Genomic DNA, 21,984 nt, shown 5'->3' on the forward strand with positions numbered 1-21,984 from the left:
CTGTTTCTGAGCCATAACTATTGCTAAAAAACACCAATAATTAACTGTTTTAACGATAACTATATATTACTGTTATTAGGGTTGTGGAGGCAGTTCTTGGGTCGGAAATTGGCAAACATAGGTGGCTGAGTACGACAATCTGGCAACGTTGGGCGGGGGTCGCTTACACTCCGCTGCTTGCCGCCCGCCCGCTCTCCCTTGATAAATTAGTTACTTTTATTATTACTATTTTTACTACTCCATGAAAATATATCCAGAGATCGATGAAAAAATTATATAAACCAAACTCTCCTTTTACTATTATTATTATTATTAAGATTACGATAGAGCAACAAGGGGAAGTAGTGAAGCATGATTATAAGCGCTATATATGACACAATTTGAGCACACCGCGTTTTACCGTAGGAAATAATAGCTATAATAATGGGGTCTTAACCTATCACCTTCTAGTCGGGCAGTAAAGTCCAGGATGTCTTGTAAAGTGCATGAAAAATGTAAACTTTATTATGTTCATTGCTTTCTCTTCTTTGCTGATTGATTGATTGATTGATAGTTTATTGTTGCAAGTAAAACAACAAAGGAGAAGGGAGGAGCATGCCATCCCAACCCCCAGGCAGTGTTTCAGAGCTTCACCCAATCAACGGACATTTTTCTACAGGAAGTCATATTTTCTCCCTCTCAGACATGCCACAATCTCGCCTGCATTTAGGTTGGTATTCTTCACCAAAGTGGGTACTGAACACAATTTAAGGGATGATATAAAATGGTCTGTAAGATATCCATGCAGCTGTGCAGGACCTATCATTTACCGAAATCCTTAACTCGGTGATAGGTATGCTGGGCTGCCGGACCTCTCCTCAGTGTTTAGGGCAGAAAAAGGAATATTTCCCCAAGGCAACCAGGCACCAGATATCGAAATGGAACAATGACATGATTTTTTTTCTTTTCTTTTTTTTTTTACAACAAAGGAGGCAGCTCAAGGGCACACACAAAAAGAAAACAATAAAAAAAAAAGCCCGCTACTCGCTGCTCCTAAAAAAGAAACAAAAGAGGTGGCCATTACACACTTTTGGCTTGTGCAGTCAACAATTAAATGATTGAAATAAAAGTTCAACGAGAGAATCCCCACTGTAATAATTCATACAGCACTCACACACCTCAAGTCCTGCCACTCCAACAATTCTGGCACTGGCTGCAACAACACTCACTAGTGCCATAAACATAGGACGCTTTATTCTCAATAAAAGACACTAATTCCAACAGCAGCTCTCAGTTTAATGCATTTTACCCAACATATTGTAGTCAACCACATTTGGTCAGCCTTTCACTCGCTGCCATGATGAACTCCATTTTACAGGCCATGACTTGACAATGCAAACTGTACTTAATCCTTCTCCATGGCTCTCAGTTCCAAGGTAAAGTTTGGGAATATGCTATAGCTGCACATGGCCTCGGTGCTCATCTCCCACACTGGCCCTTGAGTCTGTGGCAGGAGATAACCAATTACCCAGCAACACAGGGCCATCGTGCCATCCAGGGTATCACAGTTACGTTCCTCAGATTACCCCAGGTGCCCATTAATCGACAAGCCCGAATGGGGAAATGAACTTAAGAATGAGTTGGGCACTGACAGTCTGGGGCGGGATTCGAACCCAGGCCCACAGATTTCTAACCAGGCACGCCAAACCCTTCACCACTTAACAGCATTCCTAAAAAATGTACAGAAATGTCCTAAATTAAAATAGATAACATGAAGTCTACTTGGAATTTCGTATGTGTTTAGTTGGATAAAATTAATGGAGTTAAATATTTATCTAAATGATCATATAAATCAATTTACAATGTGTACCCTCCCTCTGGCAGTTCTTCGGTGTGTGTGTGTGTGTGTGTGTGTGGTGAGGGCGGCGGCAGCACTAGTCATCCCCGTCGTCACTCTGTTGGTCCCAGCCGTGCAGCGTTGGTTCCTTATAGAAGTTGTCGGACAGAACGTTCCACTTGGGCTTCTTCTTTTCCGGAGGTTGGAGGTCTAGCAGCTCGTCTTTCACCTCCTGCATAAGAAATAAGACTTTAATCATTACCCATTTCCCTCTTTCTTCTCATTTTTCTCAGTTATTTTTGCCCTTGAGCTGCTTTCTTTACAAAAAAAAAAAAAAAAAAAAAAAAAATTTTACGCAGAGGGAGAGAATTGGAATATGTTTTGGGCAAGAAGAAATGGAGGTAACTACAAGAAAGTGTCAAGAGATAAGGTAAGTAAGGTAAGGTAAGTAAGGTAAGGTAGGTAAGTAGGAGGTAAGTAAGATAAGTAAATAAGTAAGGTAAGTCAGGTATGTAAATAAGTAAAGTAAGAAAGGTAAAGTTAGTAAGTAGGTGAGGTAAAGTAAGCAAGGTACCGTATCTGATGGCTTATAAGACGCACCCCCAACTTGGGCTGTCATTTGAAATAAAATAAATAAATAAATAAATGGGTTTAAACTACGACTTTCTGGTGAAGATTTTTCCAGTAGTAGTTTTATGACCCTGGTGGTAGTTTGGCCCTTCTTCTGTACTGTGAACCTTAAGAAACACTCATTAGAACCCAACTGATCCCCTCTTTGACCTTTAGAACTACTGATGTGAGAAGCGAAAGTCTTATAATACCGACAAATATTCGATCTGTCAGTTCAAGTATCATACCAGCTTTCTCCCCTTAATATGAGTACTAATTGGAATGATGAGTACAAATTGATTAACATACGCCACAGAAAGAAAAATAAATAAATAGAAGGTCACGACAGAAGAAACAGAAAAAATAGTACCACAACCTCCTTCACTCTTGTTCTCTTCTCCTCTTTTGAGTACTAATTGGAATCATGAGTAAGAATTTATCACATGTGCTACAGGAAGATAACATGAAGTAAAGGATCATCAGGACAAAGGGACAAAATAAAAAGTACTATCACTGACATCCTTGATTACATATGCTACAGAAAGAGGAACAGAGAAATAAGAGGATCATCACTTAGCAGGCTTTTTTGTTTTCATTTGTTTAACCTGGTAGCAGCGACGGGCCAAATTTGTGGCTTTACCGTGTAGCAACGACGGGCCAAATTTGTGCCATGATTTAAAACCCCAAAAATAGATGATACATAAACTGATCACAAATGCTTTGATATATATTATGAAATGGTTTGTGTGAGTGATGACTTTTTCTCATTTTTCTCGCTTAGGGACCATTAAGAAACATGATCCCCATAGCTACCGGGTTAACTCCATTGCTGTAAAAAATAAATCAAAGCAAACAAGACAAAAAACAATACAACTCACCTCCTTCATACTGTCCCCGTTCTCCTCCTTCTTCACCTTCTTCAGCGCTGGCTCGGTTTGCTCCTTCACTCTCTTGCCCTGCTGCTTGAGTATGTCCAGAAACGCCTCCTTGCCGGTGCCCTCCAGTACCTTCTCCCGCCCCATGATGCTGCGGCACTGCGACAGCTTCACCTGCATCATGTTACGGTGCTTCTCGATGGCACTGAACAGCTGCACGACACCCCTGTGGAAGACGAACATTCCTCGCACTGTTGACCATATTACTAAACATTCTGACGCCCAAGTTCACATATTTGACAAGGCTTTCGTAGGAGTTTTGGGCATTTCCAGAAGTAGTTTTATGACCCTGGTGGTACGGTAAAGTTGAGTAAACCCTCGATATAATGGACCCGCTTATAACAGACTTCGGATATAACGGTCAAGGTCAGAGGGTCAGAAATTCACGGGGACCGACCGAGAAAAGTTTTTGAACACACCGCGCCCTGTAATTACAACTGCGTCTGCTTGCCACCTCATCCACCTCCCTTTATCTGCTGTCCCATCCATTGTTTACTGTAGTCTTTTCAGCCCACCTCATGAAAATATTTTCCTTGATCCTTGTGGTTTCCATTCAAATGAAGAAAGTATTTACACTACAAGAAAGTCTTATTCATCAATCCAGGGGAGGTAAATGTTATGGAAAATAGCCAAGTGTTTGTGAGTGTCGGTGTTAACACAGCTTAGGGTATTGCTCGTTTCGTAGGTTAGGTTTCATTAGTTCAAATTTATTGGGCACGCAGTTTGGGGCGATGGAAATACGAAGTGCAGATGGGGCAGGGTGGTGGCGGGGGTGGCCCATTACGCAGGCCGGTGTTGTGAGAAATACCTCCTCGCAGAAATAAGCCGCTCTGCTGTCCACCACACATGCTCACTGGGGGAATACACAGCAGGAAAACATTAAATTGCCTGACTTTGTTCTAGTATGTCTACTTGTGATCTTTGTGAGCAGTGAGTGAAATATAGTAACACTGTAACAGTAAGCTAGTTGAACCTCTCTGCGAGCTATTTTGCAATGGCGGCGGAGGGTGGCAGAGTGTGCACAACAAGCATTGAAAAGTCAATTATTTAGTGATTTAATGATTTGCAACAGAAACAGCTAAAATATTATTTCATAACACAGAAAAAAAAAGTCTGCCAGTGCGAGATAGGCAAACTTGTAATTTTACCCATACCCATAAATATAAGGCCCCTCCGTAGTGTGCTGTGCAGCTATAGACAACGTGCAAACAACATACACAATAAAAAGAAATATATACCTATGTTTATTGGGTTCTATGGTATTATTATGCGTATTTTTAAGTTTCCGACGCTTATATCGGACTTTCGGCATTAACGGACTAAGTTCCCCCCAATTAGTCCATTATGTCAAGGGTTTACTATAGTTTGACCTTTCTTCTGTACCATGAACCTGAAGAAACACTCATTAGGACTTGACTGCTTCCCTCTTTGACCTTCAGAAATAGCTCGTGTGTGAAGCGAATGTGTCTTATAATATCGACCTATAACAGAAATATACGCAAACGCTAAAAGACAACCCCTCATGGCTACAATATATCCAGGGAAGGAATAAATCTAACACAATACTTCACTAAGCTCCAGAAAGAAAGCAAAAAAAAGAGAGGATACGAGACAGTTCCACAGCTCAACACAGTGGGTTTGTAAGCTCCAAGACGGAAAACTCATAATCGTCATCATTTCATTTAACGTCCATTTTCACTCTTCCTGAGCGGTTGGACGCTTTATGGCTCTCCTCCATTCTACTCTGTCTTCTGCCTGATGTTCAACCAATCCCATGAATGCCAAGTCTTCCTGTATACACCTTCTCTATGTTTTCCTAAGTCTACCAATTTTTCCACTCCGCCCAGGAATCGAACCCGGGCTCTCTCGGTTGTGAGCTGAGTGTGCTAACCACTGCACCACGAAGCCCCCACCTGTCCCTAAGATTCCCATGCACTTCCCACCCTAGCAGATACCTCCCACCCCACCCTACCTATCCCTCAACTCCAGGCCCCCAGAGTCCATCCTTACTTCGTCCAGAAAAAATTGCCAGGATGTGGTGAGGGCTGGCTTGGATGCAGTGGGGACTGATGTGCGCACAGTGGTGACCCAGTGCAGTCTGCAAGGATGGCAAGGAAGTGGACGTGTTCAAAATTTGCAAAGTGAGAGTGGAAAAGATTTTGGACAGGGTGGTGACCATTTGCTGACGTAGTGCAGAGCGTTTTGACACATTATTGACACAGCGAGGCCTTGGGCGATGGGGACGGGGAAGAAGCTACTACACGCTCACTGAGTCACCGCGATGCAACCATCCAAATCATACCATGTCACTACCCTAGTTCCAGTCAAGACAATGTTGGGTCAATACTTGCCACATTCATGCCCTTGTTACACTGTGTCGGTCAATACTATGCAGGCACCAGGTAACGCCCAGGTTAGCACTGGGTCATTAACCCGTCCACTGCGATTGGCACAGATTTGGCTTTCACTGGTAGCCTGATAACATATACTACCAGGTCTTTCTCTGCCTTTGAGGTGGATAGTGGAGTGTTTCCCATGTGGTATTGGTATGCCGGATATCTCCTCCCAAGGTGCAGGACTTTGCATTTTTCTTCATTGAATTGTAGCAGCCACTTTTTGTTCCATTTCTGTAGCTTGGTGATGTCTTCTTGTAGAATATCTGCAGTCAAGGAGGGGTTAATAGGTCCTCATTGCATCGGCCAAGAAAGGTATATAGGAGTGGGAACTTTCCAATTCCTCCCAGTTCAGCTCCTAACCATGAACCATCAACATGTCATGTACCAGATGGTCCTGCTCCAAGGACAACTGACTGAACTGGATGCTGCTGTTATTGCTACTCTTTTGATAGCCAGAGTAAGACGAGGAAGGAGACAAGACAGAACAATTTCACTTTTTTTTTTTTATGTCCTAGCCTATAGCACTGGTAGGCTTTCTTGGTTGGGCCTGGTGGTCGGCCCCAGCCCATCATGGCGCAAGCATGTGTTTATAGTGGTGCCATCTATTCTTGGCTTATGCTGCCCCCCGGGGCTCGTTCTTGATTTCCCTTGGACAGTTCCTCTAGAATCCGGGTTGATGGATGGTCAACAGGACAGCATGTGGGCAGTCTTAGGCCACTCGGCAGTAACTGAAAAATCCCAGGTGGTAACAGCAGATTCGAACCGGCGTCATCCAGGACGCGGTGAATGCAGGACCAGCACGCTAACCACTCAGCCACCACCTCACCAATGAGGCACCATTTCTTTTCAGTTTCAAAATTTATACAATCATTTATTGACAATATGTACAATGACTGGATGAAATTGAAAAATCCATGGCAATAATTATCATCATCATCACTTCATCATCACATGTGTCCAGCTGCAGTCCTGATTATTGCTAGTCCAAGTGCTGCTGCTGATGATGATGATCCCCAAGGTCTGGGGTGTCTCAGAGGTGGGAGGAGTCCTGGGACTTGTTCATCACTATCAGCAATGGCACTGGAGTGCTGGCCTGCATGCCCTCACAGGAGCGTGATGAAGAAGAGCCAGGTCCAGATGAGGGCGTTGGAGTCTGCATTTGGGTGTTGGTGAGTCGCTGCTGAGGAGGCTGCTGCTGTAGGGGAGGGAACTGCTGTTGAGTAAGGAGCTGCTGGGCAACCCACTGAGGGTCCTGGGAGTGACATACTGACATCTGGCCAGTTGGTTTAGCTGGCCGTTGGGATGGTAAAGGCTGCTGCATGCCTAAGGAGGTAGGCTGAGATGGCTGGCAGTCTTGGGAAGTTGTTGCTGCTGCAACCTGCAGAGTCTTTACTTTGTTATTCTCAGCCATGAACTCATACATGAGATTGCTGATCTGGTGCTGGAAGCGCCGCCACAGGCTGCGGTCCAGGTTCAGGATGACAGTCCGGATCCAGTCAGCGTATGCCTCCCTCTCCTTATTTCCAGTTGACTTCAGAGGCTGCACCACCTGCTGGTCCCCACACTGCTGGATGCTCTTTTTCTGCACACCCTGTCTCTGGGCCATGGACCGAGGGGCAGCGAGTGAAGACCTTAACAATGATGGAGAGGGGACGGCCTGGGTGGCTGAGCCTGCTGGCCTGGGGCCTGGCATGTCTTCTTTTTGGTCCTCAGGAGCAGCAGTGGCAGCTATCGTCCCATTCAACTGCAATGACAGAAGAGGAAAAGCATTAAATATATATATATATAATACGTCAAGGGTACATGTTTTCAAAGGCAATAAGTGTGCAGCTTAACATTAAAAAAAAAATTACAGCACAGAGAGCAACTCAAGGGCAACAAAAAGAAGATGTAAAAAAAAAAAGCCCACAAACTGCTGCTCTCATATAGTAATAAGTATAGAGTAGCCAAAAGACAGGTCAATTTCGAGTGGAGAGATGTCTTGATACACTCTTCTTGAAAGAGGTCAAGTCATAGGCAGGAGGAAATACAGATGAAGGAAGACTGTTCCAGAGTTTACCAGTGAAGGGGATGAAAGAATGGAGATGCTGGTTAACTCTTGCATAAGGGGTTTGGATAGTATAGGGATGAGCATGAGTGGAAAGTCGTGTGCAGTGGGGCCGCAGGAGGGGGGGAGGCATGCAGTTAGCAAGTTCAGAAGAGCAGTCAGCATGAAAATATCGATAGAAGATAGAAAGAGAGGCAACATGGTGGCGGAATTTAAGAGATAGAAGGTTGTCAGTAGGAGGAGGAGAGCTGATGAGACGAAGAGCCTTAGATTCCACTCTGTCCAGAACCAGTCTTAACAATAATTATTAGGTATTTAATGAAAAAATATAAATCTTTAGGTATTTACACTTACTGTTGTCATCCTCTGGACGTCGCAGACATGTGGCCGCAGGAACTCAAAGACCTTGAGGATCCATTCCTCCCGTTCTGTCAACTTAGGGTCAGGGTCTCTGGATTTCTTTCTCAGCGTCACATATCTGATCCTAAGGCTTGTGTACCAGGTCTTCAGGACAGGCACAGGTCTGCCCAGCTCAGCCGCCTTCTCCAGCCACAGCATTTCCTTCCTTTCTCTATCCTTGTATGATATAAGGTTTTTGTTATACAAGATGGGGTGAGCCTCCAGCCACTCAACCATTACTTGCTCTTGCTCAGGGGTCAGGCTGGCTTTGATTTTGACTCTCCTTGACTTCTGGTTCAGACCCTGGCTATGGCTGGCAACATCATCGTCTGACTCACTGGCAGTGGGCGGAACATCTGGCTCCTCATTTTTCTGGGAAGCTTGAGAGCCTTCTTCTAGTTCCTCAGTCATGATGTCTGAGGCTGCTGAGGTGTGTGTGGCCGGCTGGGATGGCTGGCCACGCCCACTGTCTGTTCTACATCCACTTCCCTGTTGCTTGGATTCGGGCGGCATGATGTGATGTGAACTGCAAAAGATGATGTGAACTTCTAGGGCTGCTGGAAAATGAATGAAGCTGCCCTTACACCAGAAGTGGTCATTAGTACATGCAGCAAGTGCTCGCTGTGCTCTGAAAATTTTTCAAGATGTGGTGAGGACAGGCAGGAAAAGTGTAATCGTTCCACTATTATGCTGCTATAAGCCCGCTGCACCCCTATCCAGTCCTTACTGCATCAGCACTAAGTCCAACCAATTCCTACTATTTGCATACTGCCACATGTTCAGGCATACACCACACTCTGTCGGTCCTCACCACACTCCCACAGCGTCCAATCAGCGCACACTACACTAGCGCCACAGGGCACATATGTCCTGTTGGTTCTATAAATATGGTAGGCTGCCCTTTCCATCATCAGAGCAGAATCAAAGCTGGTCCACATCCACTGCACACATATCGGTCCCCACTGTGTGCAAGCTGGTCCTCACCACATACTGGTAATTTTTGCAGGACGAAGTAAGAACAGGCTCTGGTGTGACTGCCCTTGTAGTGTTCGTGGGGTGCTTATAATGCAACCCAGCCCAACCCTCCAACCCTGCCACCCTGCTCATCCCATCCCTAAGATCCCCATGCACCTCCCACCCTAATGACTGTGTGTTGGATTATGGAACTGGCCCAAAGTCTATCCCCCCTTATAGTGGTGCCATTACTCACTGTGTTGCCAGCACTCGCAGTCGCCGCTCCTTCTCCTTGTCCTCTGTGATGCTGGGCCTCTTGCGGAACTTCTCCTCCCACAGTTTTCGCTGGAATGAGATCATGATACTTAACCCCTTGACTGCGGATTTCCTACAAGAAGACATCATCAAGCTACAGAAATGGAACAAAAAGTGGCTGCTAAAATTCAATGAAGAAATATGTAGTCATGCACCTTGGGAGGGGATATCCAACATGCCAATACTACATGGGAAACACTCCATTAGCCACCACAGAGGCAGAGAAAGACCTGGAACTATATGAGGCATAAAGAGTCAAAGGGGCGAGCTCGCCAAAACATAGTTTTGAGTTATGAGGCTTTAAAGTTTAACAACAGTGGCATTTCATTATAAATAACAGTGAACCTTTCACAGTTGCGCTAGACATATCGAAAGCATTCAATAGAATCTGGCACAAGTCTTTGCTTTCTAAACTGCCCTCTTACAGTTTCTATCATTCTTTCTGTTCCTTTATCTTCAGCTTCCTTTCCGGCTGTTTTATCTCTGCGGTGGTAGACGGTCACTGTTCTCCCCCTAAACCTATCAACGGTGGTGTCCCACAGGGCTCTGTCCTATCACCCACTCTCTTCCTGTTATTCATCAATGATCTTTCCATAACAAACTGTCCTATCCATTCATACGCTGACAATTCCACTCTGCATGATTCAACTTCTTTCAACAGAAGACCCTCCCAACAGGAATTACATGACTCAAGACTGGAGGCTGCAGAGTGCTTAACCTCAGACCTTGCTATTATTTCCGATTGGGGTAAAAGGAACCTTCTGTCCTTTAATCCCTTCAACACGAGGACGCACATACTTCATCCTGGCACGCTTTAGCCAATATACAAGTTATTTTATCTTTATATTTATGCTTACATCTCAAAATTATCAATTAATTTATGTTTCTTTATGTGCACCATTTAATTCTGCATGTTTTCATATAATACAGTTTATATATAATACAGTTATGTTGAGTTTATGGGGCTGTGGGTGTCGGGACAACAAGCGCAATAAACCTTCCTCCGTCGTGTCTGAAAAGTAACTGAGATTTGCGTCCCAGGCAAGCCAATGAGAGAGGCAGAGGAGACCGTGATGTCACCCTCGCTGGTAGCCAGAGACGTAGTGATTGGCTCAAGCTCAATGACGTATTGGTTTACACACCGTGGGACGCAGTGGGCGCCATTTTCGATGCCCGTTTTAACCCCTTCGTTACCGACTCCGTGACCCCCGTGCGGCCCAACCCCCATCCCCCGAACCAAGTTTTTTCACGCGCTTCTCCAAATTTGGTAGGGGGTGGTTTATACTTTTCTTTACACCCGCATTTAGTCATTTATGTTTTTTTTACACGTGTTCTGATAGATTTTGTTCAGGAGCTGTACACTATTTAAATAAAAAGTTGTTCTATGTTATTTTCTATGCACAGAAGCAGACACAAGATGGTAAGTGTTTCAATAGAATTATGGAAATAAATATATCGAACATGAAAAGAAAGTTTTATTTACCTTCTAATCTGGCATAAATCCATTGGTGTCCTGTTGGTACTTTGTAGATCCAAGTTTGATGAGAGGGTGAAAGGCAGGGATGGTGCACTCCGAGGCAGGTGCACCTTGACCAGCGTATGTTCTACTGGGAATGCCATGCCCGAAAGTGTTCCTCAGAACACAGTCCAGGCTTGCCAGGGCACACAGGGCAGTATTTGCGTGACATCTTGGTCTTCTTATTCTTGTAGCACACTCTGCACCGTTTCTGTGGTCGGGCTTTCTTTTCAGTGGGAGGTATAGGAATCATTCCATGGCACGTATCACTCCCACTTGGTTCTTCAACCATAGCAGACTTCTTCTTTCTCAGGCTCAGGTCTTTCTTCCTTTCCGAACACAACTGCCGGTATCCAGGTGAGCACCGAGTGAGTTGTTGATGGACCACCAGCTTGATAAACTCTCCATACTCCATCCAGTGTCTTTGCTGATGAAGATTACAGTAGATGGTCCGAGCATTGAGCAACATTCTTGAGATCATATGGAGTCCTAGCTTCTTGAACCATGAATATGATTTTCGTGTTGGATCAGGTGGCTCCAACAGCTGATCAACCAAATCCACTGCCCCCATCTGCTCATTATATCTCTGAATTGGTGATGGTTTCTTGATGAACTCCTGCTTTCCTCCCTTCAGGACACGAGTCCTCTCTACAAACCCTGCTTCATACTTTGTTGTGATGACGTGCACATACTTGGTATCTCTGAATTTTACTTGGAGAATTTCATCTTTCCTGGAAAACAGTGCTTGACCTCTGCTTAGAGACTCATTTTTCATAATTGGTGGGACTCCTCTGTTTGGGCGTATAGTTCCTGTGGTTAGTGTGCCCTCTCCAGCAAAAAACTCAGCAAGGTGAAGTGAAGAGTACCAGTTGTCGAGTACTACATGACGTCCTTTATTCAGAAGGTCCAGCATCAAATATACTGGCACTCTTTCAGACTTAGACAAGGCTGATAACTCTGGATTATCCAGCATCTCATCATAGAGACGATGGCTGTACAAACAAAAGTTCCAGGTATAACCTCTGGCCTTGGGGGAGCTGGGGCAGAGGGAGAAAAGCTTGAGGCCAAACCGCTTCCTTTTCGTTTTATATACTGGCTGAAGCCGCCCTTTGTAGAGAATAAGACTCTCATCAACAGCAAAATTCTCCCCAGCGGAGAAGTGCTTGGTGGTTTTCTCCCTCAGCATGTTGAAGAATGATGAAAGTCTGGTCATTGGGTCTTCTTTCTTGCTGTCATCAGGATGTGAGTAACGAATGAACCGTTGGATCTGAGAAAACCTATTCCTACTCATTACAGCAGCTGTGAACACAGGGGGGCCCTGGCAGAGCACAGAGAGACTCCAATAGTCTGCTATCTTTGGCAACTTGTTGACTCCATCAGTAGCTGCAGACATAAGAAGACATTCATCTCATCCTTTGTGACATCAAGCCACTTTTTTCCCATAAACTTGTTGGGATTTATTGTTGGGTTGTCCCTGAAGAACTTGGTTGCACGGACATTCGTCCACAAACACAGCGACTGTATCACCTCGTCTGACATGAATAGCTCGAAGCAGTCCAAAGCACTCATGTCATTCCTTGGTACATCAGGATGAACGCCAGAAAAGTCCTCAGTTAGGACAGGAACAGTGCCAGGACGCTGATCAGCAAAGGGATCAGCCATGAGAGTGAAGGCGTGCAGGGGAGCCGGCAGTGCTGGGCTGCGTGGCCTGTCTGCATCGTCAACACTTCCATCACTCTCTTCCTCGTAACTACTAGCCTCACTGTCATTCTCTGGCAAATATTCCTCATCTGAGTCACTTATGAAGCCTTCTGATTGAGTTTCATTATCGTCTGATCCTTGTAACTCCTCTAAATGAGCCAGGTCACCCTCCGAATCACTCTCAGACGATAATGAGGACGCCATCACGGGTCGCTGGTCAGTCACACACTGGCCGCCACTCCCCCCCAGGCCCCACATTCCACAATCCCCTCCAGTGTACCCAACGTCCTTGAAAACACGAGGTGCCAATTAGTCATTTTGCCACTGGGTCATAAAAAAAACATACAAACCGAATAGATAAAGTCCTTTTGGAGCGATGGCATACGCATGTACTTCAACGGTACAGTAGCCCAACTTTTATATGAAGTATTATGGTACGCCATCGGTAACGAAGGGGTTAATCCTTATATATGGTCACTAGTCCGGTAAAGGGTTAACCAGTGAGATGGAAGGATGCCAGTTGAAATGCAATGTTATTCTATATCAGCAATTTGTGACTCATGCGCTTTGAACTGTCCAACTGCCATGAATCTTAAAGTAATTCTCATACATTAACTTTTATGTGTTATTTTTCCCCCCAATATGGTACTTACATGTATCTCTCTGTCATGGAGTGAAATATCTGGTTTCCTGTCCTCCTCTTCCTCCTTTATCTCCACCGTCGGCTCCTTCTTCACCTGGCCGCTGCCGTCCACGATCTCAAACGTGTCCTCCTTGTCAAGCTTCCTCGTCTTCTTCACCGCTTTGTCAGTCTTTGCTTTCGATAATATGACATCTTCGGATTTCTTCGTACCAAGGATCTTTGCCATGACATTTGCTAACCCTGAGCCAACACTTTTCTTGACCTCACCTTCCTCCTTTTCACTGTCATCATCTGCAAAGTTGTCTTCCTCATTGTCACTTTCTGAAAAATCTGAATTGTCACTCTCCGGTTCTGGTTCTGAAAACTTTACTTTTTTGGTCCCTTTCCTTTCAGTCTCTTTCGTCTTTGTTTCTTCAGCACTGCCTTCAGCTTCCCAGGCCTCAACTACTTCCTCCTTGATATCCACTTCGTCCAAGTCCTCCTCCTTGATTTCCACGGAGTCCTCGTCGTCAGGATATGCCATAAAACTATCCCCTTCGAGGTTGGAGCTGTCTAGGCAGTCGTCCTCCTCCCTCTTGATCTCTACTTCAAAGTCGTCCTCAGGTTGGTCGTCTTCGGAGTCTGAACTCTCCGGCTCCTCCACCACCTTGGGTCTCTTCACCCCGTGTTTGCTGGAGATGGCCATCCCGTAGGTCTGTAAAGGAGTTATATACAAAGATTCAATCAGATATATACATAGAGAAAAGGATAAAGGAATTAATGAATATATGAATGAATGGAGGCATGAACTGATCAATGAGAGGACAGAAACTAAACAAAGATTTTTAAGATACAAAAAATAACTAACATATATAAAAAGAAAAAAAGAAAGGAAGAAATGAAAAACAAAACAGAAACAAGAAAAAAAATCATGCAAATAGAAAGAAAATGCTGCCAGACAATAAACACAGAGTGAGAGAGAGAGAGAGAGAGAGAGAGAGAGAGAGAGAGAGAGAGAGAGAGAGAGAGAGAGAGAGAGAGAGAGAGAGAGAGAGAGAGAGAGAGAGAGAGAGAGAGAGAGAGAGAGAGAGAGAGAGAGAGAGAGAGAGAGAGAGAGAGAGAGAGAGAGAGCAGGGGAGAGAGAGAGAGAGAGAGAGAGAGAGAGAGAGAGAGAGAGAGAGAGAGAGAGAGAGAGAGAGAGAGAGAGAGAGAGAGAATATACACATAAACTTATTACCACTAGCAAACAGCTGTTAAGACTAACATATTCCTGTTAGCCTTAACATTTTGCTGTTAAGTGCTAACAGATATTCACAAAGCTTGTTAAGGCCTTAACAGCACTGTTAGGGTAACAGCGGCAGGGAGCACTTTTACCGCTTAGCAAACAGTTGTTAGCAAGATGGCGGCACAACAACAACAATGTTGGTGGCGTACCTACAGAGAAAGATGATATTTTTTGCTGAATACAACGATGCTGATTGAACTACTCAAAAGATTGCTTATGTTCTTATTGTAACTCCTCCCTTATTTATTGACCATTTTTTTTCATTCAAAAAGCAAATATTTTTTAACCCAGTAGCAGCGACAGGCCAAATTTGTGCCATGATAAAAAATTAAAAAATAGATGATACATAAACTGATCACAAATGCGTTGATAAATATTATGAAATGGTTTGTGTGAGTGATGATTTTTTCTCATTTATCTCACTTCAAGGGACCATTAAAAAACATGATCCCGCTGCTACCAGGTTAAAGGTCAATGAAAAAAAAAAAATCTCAAAAATAAAAATCAACTTCAAACAATAGTTTCTACAGCAGACCCAATTCCTTATTCATACTTTCATAAGCTGCAGTAGGAAATATTTGTGTAATAAGAATCCCGGTACTCGAATTTTATTTTATTTCCCCAAATTTCAAAGTAAAAAACAGTGTTCCACTGCATAAAATCAATGAAATATCAATGTAAAATACATCTGATGCAGATACATAGATCTGTTTGTTGGAGTCACGAATAAAATATGATATATTTCCTCGCGGATAAATATGAAAATATATTAGTGAATGCTAAAAAAATTCCCGTTTTCTTGTGTAGTAGTGCAAGAGAAAGTTGAAGTTTCATGAGACAAAAAAAATATCTAAAATACAGTATACCCCCCATAAGTCGGACCAATTGGGGGAAGGCCAATCCGAGTTACCCGAGGGATTTTTTTTCACATTTTGCACACCTGTTACCACTAACAGTTGAAATGGTCTGTGTAATGCATTACGTAAATAGGTACTACATACATGGCACGTTGACTTGACTTCTTAAGGCTGTACCGCACCATGAGCTCGGTACGGCTCACACCTCTCTCATGGTCCTGTTACAGCCATTTTGTCCGCCACCGACAGCATCTTCAGCTTCCTAACTGACGTGGAAGACGCAGCCTTACCCTTAGAAGTCATGGTAGAATTACAAGGGCAACAATAAGGGCTACAGAGCGAGCGATAGCTCGCTCTGTAGCAAGCCACATGCTTGCTAAGCCATGCGCTTGCTAAGTCAGCTGTGTAATCACTGATCTTGGCGCCGGCAGTGCCGTGGCACACGCGCCCATTTCGCGTCTCCAACGGCTCTGACAACTCCTCAAATGACTCGGATGATGTAAGGCGGGGTTCCCCCTATTCCATTTTGACAGATCCATCAACGTTAATGACATCAGCGAAACAGCGGCCACTCAGCACGGATGATCCACTCCGTCAGTCCATCGCTCATCCTTTGTTGACAAACATATGGACAGCATTAACCACGACGACTTCTTGTATATGTTATTTTGTAGCTATAGTACTTCTATTCATATTTTCATATGTAGGATATTCAACATCACTGGACTGGCACCACCACCCCTACCCCGGATCTAAAAGTTAACTTGAGTTCATCTCTGGACGGGCTCTGCGCGGGGCCAGGGCTCCGATGATGACGTCACTGACAGTCGACGGATCCGTGAAAACGGAATAGTAGGAACCCCGCCTAACAGCTTTCAGGGGTATTTTATCCAGTACATACGCCGAGTGGCTTAAAATTACTCAATCAAAGGCCAAAAAAAAAAAAAACTGAAAGTATCTGACTTATCCGATATCCGGCTTATTCGGGTCTGAGTTAAGCGGGGTTTATTGTAAAAATGAGATGAAAACATCTATTGCAGACAGTAATTCTGTGGAAACACATGACAGAGCTCAGGTGGTGAACATATTTTTTGTTTTTTTATTAATATTGACATTGAAATCAACAGATTAATGCAGATAAACACTTGACACTGATGAGAGTATGGTACAGTTGGCGCCCCTGAGCTGAAACTTAACAAACAGCTGTTTGCTAGCTACCAGTTGTTAAGTTCCACTTTGTGTATACCTGTTAGCATCTTACTGCTAACTAGCAGAAATTATTAAGGCTAACAGAAAAGTTTTATGTATACCGGCCCAGCCTCTTAACCTTACGTGCCAGTGTCAATGGCAGCTTTTGAGGGAAAATGAGCCAAACAAGCCACATGAAAATTATGGTCTTACTATAAAAAAATCCATTTGTGCAACTATTAGGCATTATTGCAACAAAGATGTGAACTGTTTTGCACCAAGGTACCTTGGTCTTTGAAAGTTGAACGGATGAGTTTCCTGAGTAATTCTCCAAGGAAGAATTCCTTGTCTGTGTGCAGACCGTGCTCACAGTGGAGCTGTCTTGATGTTGTGATGACCTGACTCTTGCTTTGTATGGATGCCAGAGGTCATTCCGCTTCTGAAATATTGATGAAATATATCGATTACATATACTAGTGATCAACATAAACATTTCAATTCCTCTCACACCACACGTACCTGCATCAGTAATGCAATATTATGGGATTGATAGTAGAATATGTGGTCATTGCAATAGAAAATTATATATATATATATATATATATATATATATATATATATATATATATATATATATATATATATATATATATATATATATATATATATATATATATATATATATATATATATATATATATATATATATATATATATATATATATATATATATATATATATATATATATATATATATATATATATATATATATATATATATATATATATATATAACGGATTTCGGATATAACGGACAAGGTCAGAGGGTTAGAAATCCACAGAGATCGACCAAGAATAGGTTTTGAACCATACGCTTCTGGTATATATACAATAGCTTCTGCTGGACACCTGAGCCTCCTCCCTTTATCTGCTGTCCCATCCTTCGGTTACTGTAGTAATTCAGCCCACCTGATGAAATATTTTCCTCTTCATGGTCTCCATTCAAATGAAGAATGTATTTTACCAGAAGAAAGTCTTTATATATATATATATATATATATATATATATATATATATATATATATATATATATATATATATATATATATATATATATATATATATATATATATATATATATATATATATATATATATATATATATATATATATATATATATATATATATATATATATATATATATATATATATATATATATATATATATATAAAACGGACTAATTCAGGGGGAGCTTAGTCCGTTAATGCTGAAAGTCCGTTATAAGCAGCGAAAATTAAAAAAAAAAACGTAAAATGATACCAACGAACCAAAAAAATGTAGGTATATATATATTTTTTATTGTGTATGTTCTCTGCACGTTGTCAGTATAGCCGCACAGCACACTTGGCGATGAACTGCGGGGCACTGAGGCTGCCAGGTTGCCAGTGGGGCCCTGCGCGGGGGGGGGTACTGTTACAGGTATTGGTAAAATTGCACCAATCTCGCACTGGTCCTTTTGTTTTAGTAATTTTCAGGGTGTTATGAAATAATCTGATAACTGTTTCTGTCACAAATCATTAAATGATTGACTTTTCAATGCCTTTCGTACTCTCAGAGAAATGTTCAACTTGCTTACAGTTTCTACATTTCACCAACCACTCACACAGATCACAAATGGACAAAGTAGAACAAAATCAGCCAGATTAATGTTTTTCCTGCCGTGTATCCCCCTAGTGTACATTTGTGGTGGACAGCAGAGCAACTTATTTCTGCGAGGAGGTATTTCTTGTAACACCGTCCGGCGAATTGAACCACACATGCCGCCGCCATACCTGTCCTGGGCTGCGTATTTCCAAAGTATTTCCAAAGCTGTGTCAGTACCGACACTAACATACACTTGGCCATTTTCCATTACATTTACGTCCTGGATTGATGCATAAGACTCTCTTGTGGGGTAAATACGTTCTTCATTTGAATGGAAACCACGAGGAGGAAAATATTTCATCAGATGGGCTAAAAAAGACTACAGTAACCAAAGGATGGGACAGCAGATAAAAGGAGGAGGGCGAGGTGGCCAGGAGACGCTATTATAGTTACTGGGAGCGAGTGGTTAAAAACTATTCTTGGTTGGCCCCCGTGGATTTCTGACCGTCTGGTCTTGTCCGTTATATCCGATATCCATTATAAGTGGGTCCGTTATATCGAGGGTTTACTGTATATATATATATATATATATATATATATATATATATATATATATATATATATATATATATATATATATATATATGTATCTCTCTCTCTTATTTACCTTATATAAACCCTCATGACCTTCAGGAAAAGAAAATTTGGTTGGAACTGCAAATTCTCTGAGTCGCACAGTTTGTCCCGTCCTGTCAAAGCATTCCGGGGTGAAGTGTTCTGAACATATAACTGAAGAGGTTAAAGGTGTCCAATTCTTCCACCTGAGATTCCGGACCCACTGCTTGAATTTCGACTTAAATTTTATCCTGTGTGGGAATCTGCAATTAAATAAATGTTTTACATTTAATCTAGCAGCCAGCTTATTAATGAACATTTGTAGTTCTCCCTACTGCTGAGCCATTTCAATTATACTCAACCAACCATTATACATATCTTGCTCAGAAGGACTTGCATATCTTAGTTATTGATACTTTATTCTTTTATTATAATCAAAATATATTTTGAAACCAGTGTTCTAACCTCACTGCATTCATCAAAATGATACGTACTTGTGAAATGATATGCCCCTACTCCTTGAAATATTGTTACACTTGTTTTTGCAGCCAAACGCCGAACAGCTCCCCATTCTGAGAACTGCTGTTGAGACTTGAGTTGACCGAACCGATCACACCATTGGCCACGCTGAAATCTTTGGGTGACTGATAAATGCAGTCAATCTTTTTTTTTTAAATAAGAATAAAAATAGAAAACCAATCAGTTTAATGGGTAACTATTTTTTCTTTTTCTTGTAAATTGTAGCATTTGTTCTTTTCCAATTAAATGAAATAATAGTTTAAAACAATACACATATTGTATGTGACATTTAGAGCATGTTACAATCAAATAATGCAAAAAACAATTATGCCCTATGCCACTCAGAGAAGGTTGATACCTGAATTATTATAGAAATACCTCGGCCTGAGGGTAACAAAAGATGGAAGGATGCAGGCTTCAAAATTCACAGAGTTAACCTATTTATATTATAATAGATTCAGCTTTTTGGGCCAGTCCGTTATATGCAGGGTGTGAGGTTCGGTGATGGGTCAGACGAACATGTACACGCACATCGGTCAGCACTGATGGAAATTAAACTAACCAGGCAAATGTCTAATCAGTCAAGCTTTGTCCCCCACTCTCTTACGGCCCAACCCACAAAACTTGAGCTACATAGAAAAATTAGGTTTTTGTAGATTAGATTATTGTGGAGTTTTGTCTTGGCGCCGCAACTGCAGGGTCATATGGCGCCGGATATAGGGCAAAAAGACTTATAATTCAAACCTATATAAAACCGGTAAAGGAATAAAAACATGATAAAAACAACAATAAAACTATATAAAACCAGTTAAAAAAAGTTATGGAAAATACACTAATAGAACTATATAAAACCGGTTAAAAATAAAATACAGGGTAAAAACAATATTTGAATTACTCTAACCAAACTTTACATAACCTAACCTCTCCACCCCACTGTTAGCCAAGGGTGACTGTGCACCCCCTGGACCCCCCCCAACACGTATTATGTGCCGGAAATTTTTTTTTTTTGGCGGGGGAGCATATCTAAACTACTCTAACTGAACTTTACATGACCTAACCTCTCGATCCCCCTGCTAACCAGGGAGGGGCTGTGCCCCCCCTGGAACCCCCAAACATGTATGCTTTTTTTTTTTTTTTTACATTTCAGCCTGTAGCGCCAGTAGGCTTTCTTCAGGGGCCTGGTGGTTGGCCCAAGCCCGTCATGGCGCAGGCAATTTTTATCAGTGTCACTGATGCCGATCAACAGATTGTCCATCTTATTGTTGTTATTGTTGTCGTTCTCTTAAAGTTATTTTCCTGGCTTACCCATGCATTGTAGACATGATATTGTATAATAATATTTGTTTGCCCTGATGAACCCTACAACATGGCATCATAAACAAAGTCAGCTTTTTTTATTATTTTTTTTACATCTTGGCCTGTGGTGCCAGTAGGCCTTCATAGTAGGGCCTGATGGTCGTCCCCAGCCCGTTGTGGCGCAGGCAAGTGTTTATAGTGGCGCCATCTTTCCTTTTCAGCATTTTCCATTTCAGACCCCTAGTTGCAAAATATAAATTGTTTGGAGGGGTGTTGGAAGGCCATGCAACACTGATCTAGCACAGTTCTTGTGCTATTAACACTTGTTATAGTGGCGCCAGTTATGCATTTGAACCCGCTTCACACGTTCATACGTGCTACCGAACCTGCTTCACGCATTTGTACGTGCTACCAGTAAGTTAATACATAGCCGTATATGACGGTTGCAAGATTCTTATCACGGGAATTACTTACCATATAGATGCATCATTATTACCTTAATACTGTAACAGGGGGGGCTTCGCCCCCCTCGATCCCCCTATGGTAGGGAGACTGAGTGAAATTGCGAAGTTTCTGTACATGGTAAAAAAATCCCAGAATGTATGGAATTTCCCAACATCAAAGTAAATGTAGGGAATTTCCCTACATCTAGGGTATTTTTCAACCCCCCATAACTCAAAAACTATGTATTTGCGATGCATTTCATGTGTACCGCCGCATTCCGCGCAGTCTCAAAGGCCCCCTAGCCAATTTTGGTTGCAAGGGGTGAGTATGGGAAACATTAGAATACCGTAATAACTTTGCAAGAGGTGGCTGCGCCTTCTTCACCGTTAGCCCACACATCTTCACAAAAAGAGCATCCAGAAGACACCCGCCTATCCGAGGCTTTGGAGGCCGTGGTGCCATGGCCTGACCACCCCCTCAGTGAGTAAGTAAGCCCCTAAAACACTTAAGTAGACAGGCGAATACTTTGACCTAAGATCCACAGAGGGCGTGATCTTCCTTGGTGAGTCTGAGGAAAACATACACCAAAATGATCTAGGAACTTGACAGAGCATCTGGAAATACTTACTGTGAAAGGGCAGGCTGCAGGGACGGAGTGTAGCGGCGGCGGCACACGCGTGGCGGACTGGGTGGTGGGTGCTGCTGCTGATGACGATGATGGGGTGAGGAACGCTGTGGCTGTTGTGTTTTTGCCTTGCCAACGGGTGCTCGGCCTTCACAACACTGATACGATTGAAAATAAGTGATTCAAGCTGAAAATTAAA

General features: G+C 42.6%; 1 protein-coding gene across 9 annotated transcripts; it reads right to left on the reverse strand.

The window, feature by feature from the left end:
• Positions 1–1,254: 1,254 nt before the first annotated feature.
• Positions 1,255–21,934, reverse strand: LOC126980913 (RRP15-like protein). Of its 9 annotated transcripts, XM_050831392.1 has the most exons (9): positions 21,789–21,934; positions 19,396–19,535; positions 18,954–19,164; positions 16,927–17,079; positions 15,597–15,718; positions 13,342–14,025; positions 9,413–9,501; positions 8,158–8,728; positions 5,712–7,500 (listed from the first exon to the last, which is right to left on the reverse strand). In XM_050831392.1, exons 6-9 carry the CDS (start codon positions 14,014–14,016, stop codon positions 6,787–6,789), a joined length of 2,049 nt encoding a protein of 682 aa, XP_050687349.1. In that variant the 5' UTR covers positions 14,017–14,025; positions 15,597–15,718; positions 16,927–17,079; positions 18,954–19,164; positions 19,396–19,535; positions 21,789–21,934; the 3' UTR covers positions 5,712–6,786. The 9 variants fall into 9 exon arrangements, with proteins under 9 accessions (XP_050687377.1, XP_050687349.1, XP_050687331.1 ...); XM_050831420.1 differs by lacking the exons at positions 5,712–7,500; positions 8,158–8,728; positions 15,597–15,718 and adding exons at positions 1,255–2,048; positions 3,304–3,526; XM_050831374.1 differs by lacking the exon at positions 15,597–15,718.
• Between the last annotated feature and the right edge of the window lie 50 nt (positions 21,935–21,984).

The sequence above is a fragment of the Eriocheir sinensis genome, chromosome 4 (assembly GCF_024679095.1).
Source record: "Eriocheir sinensis breed Jianghai 21 chromosome 4, ASM2467909v1, whole genome shotgun sequence".
Classification (NCBI taxonomy): domain Eukaryota; kingdom Metazoa; phylum Arthropoda; class Malacostraca; order Decapoda; family Varunidae; genus Eriocheir; species Eriocheir sinensis.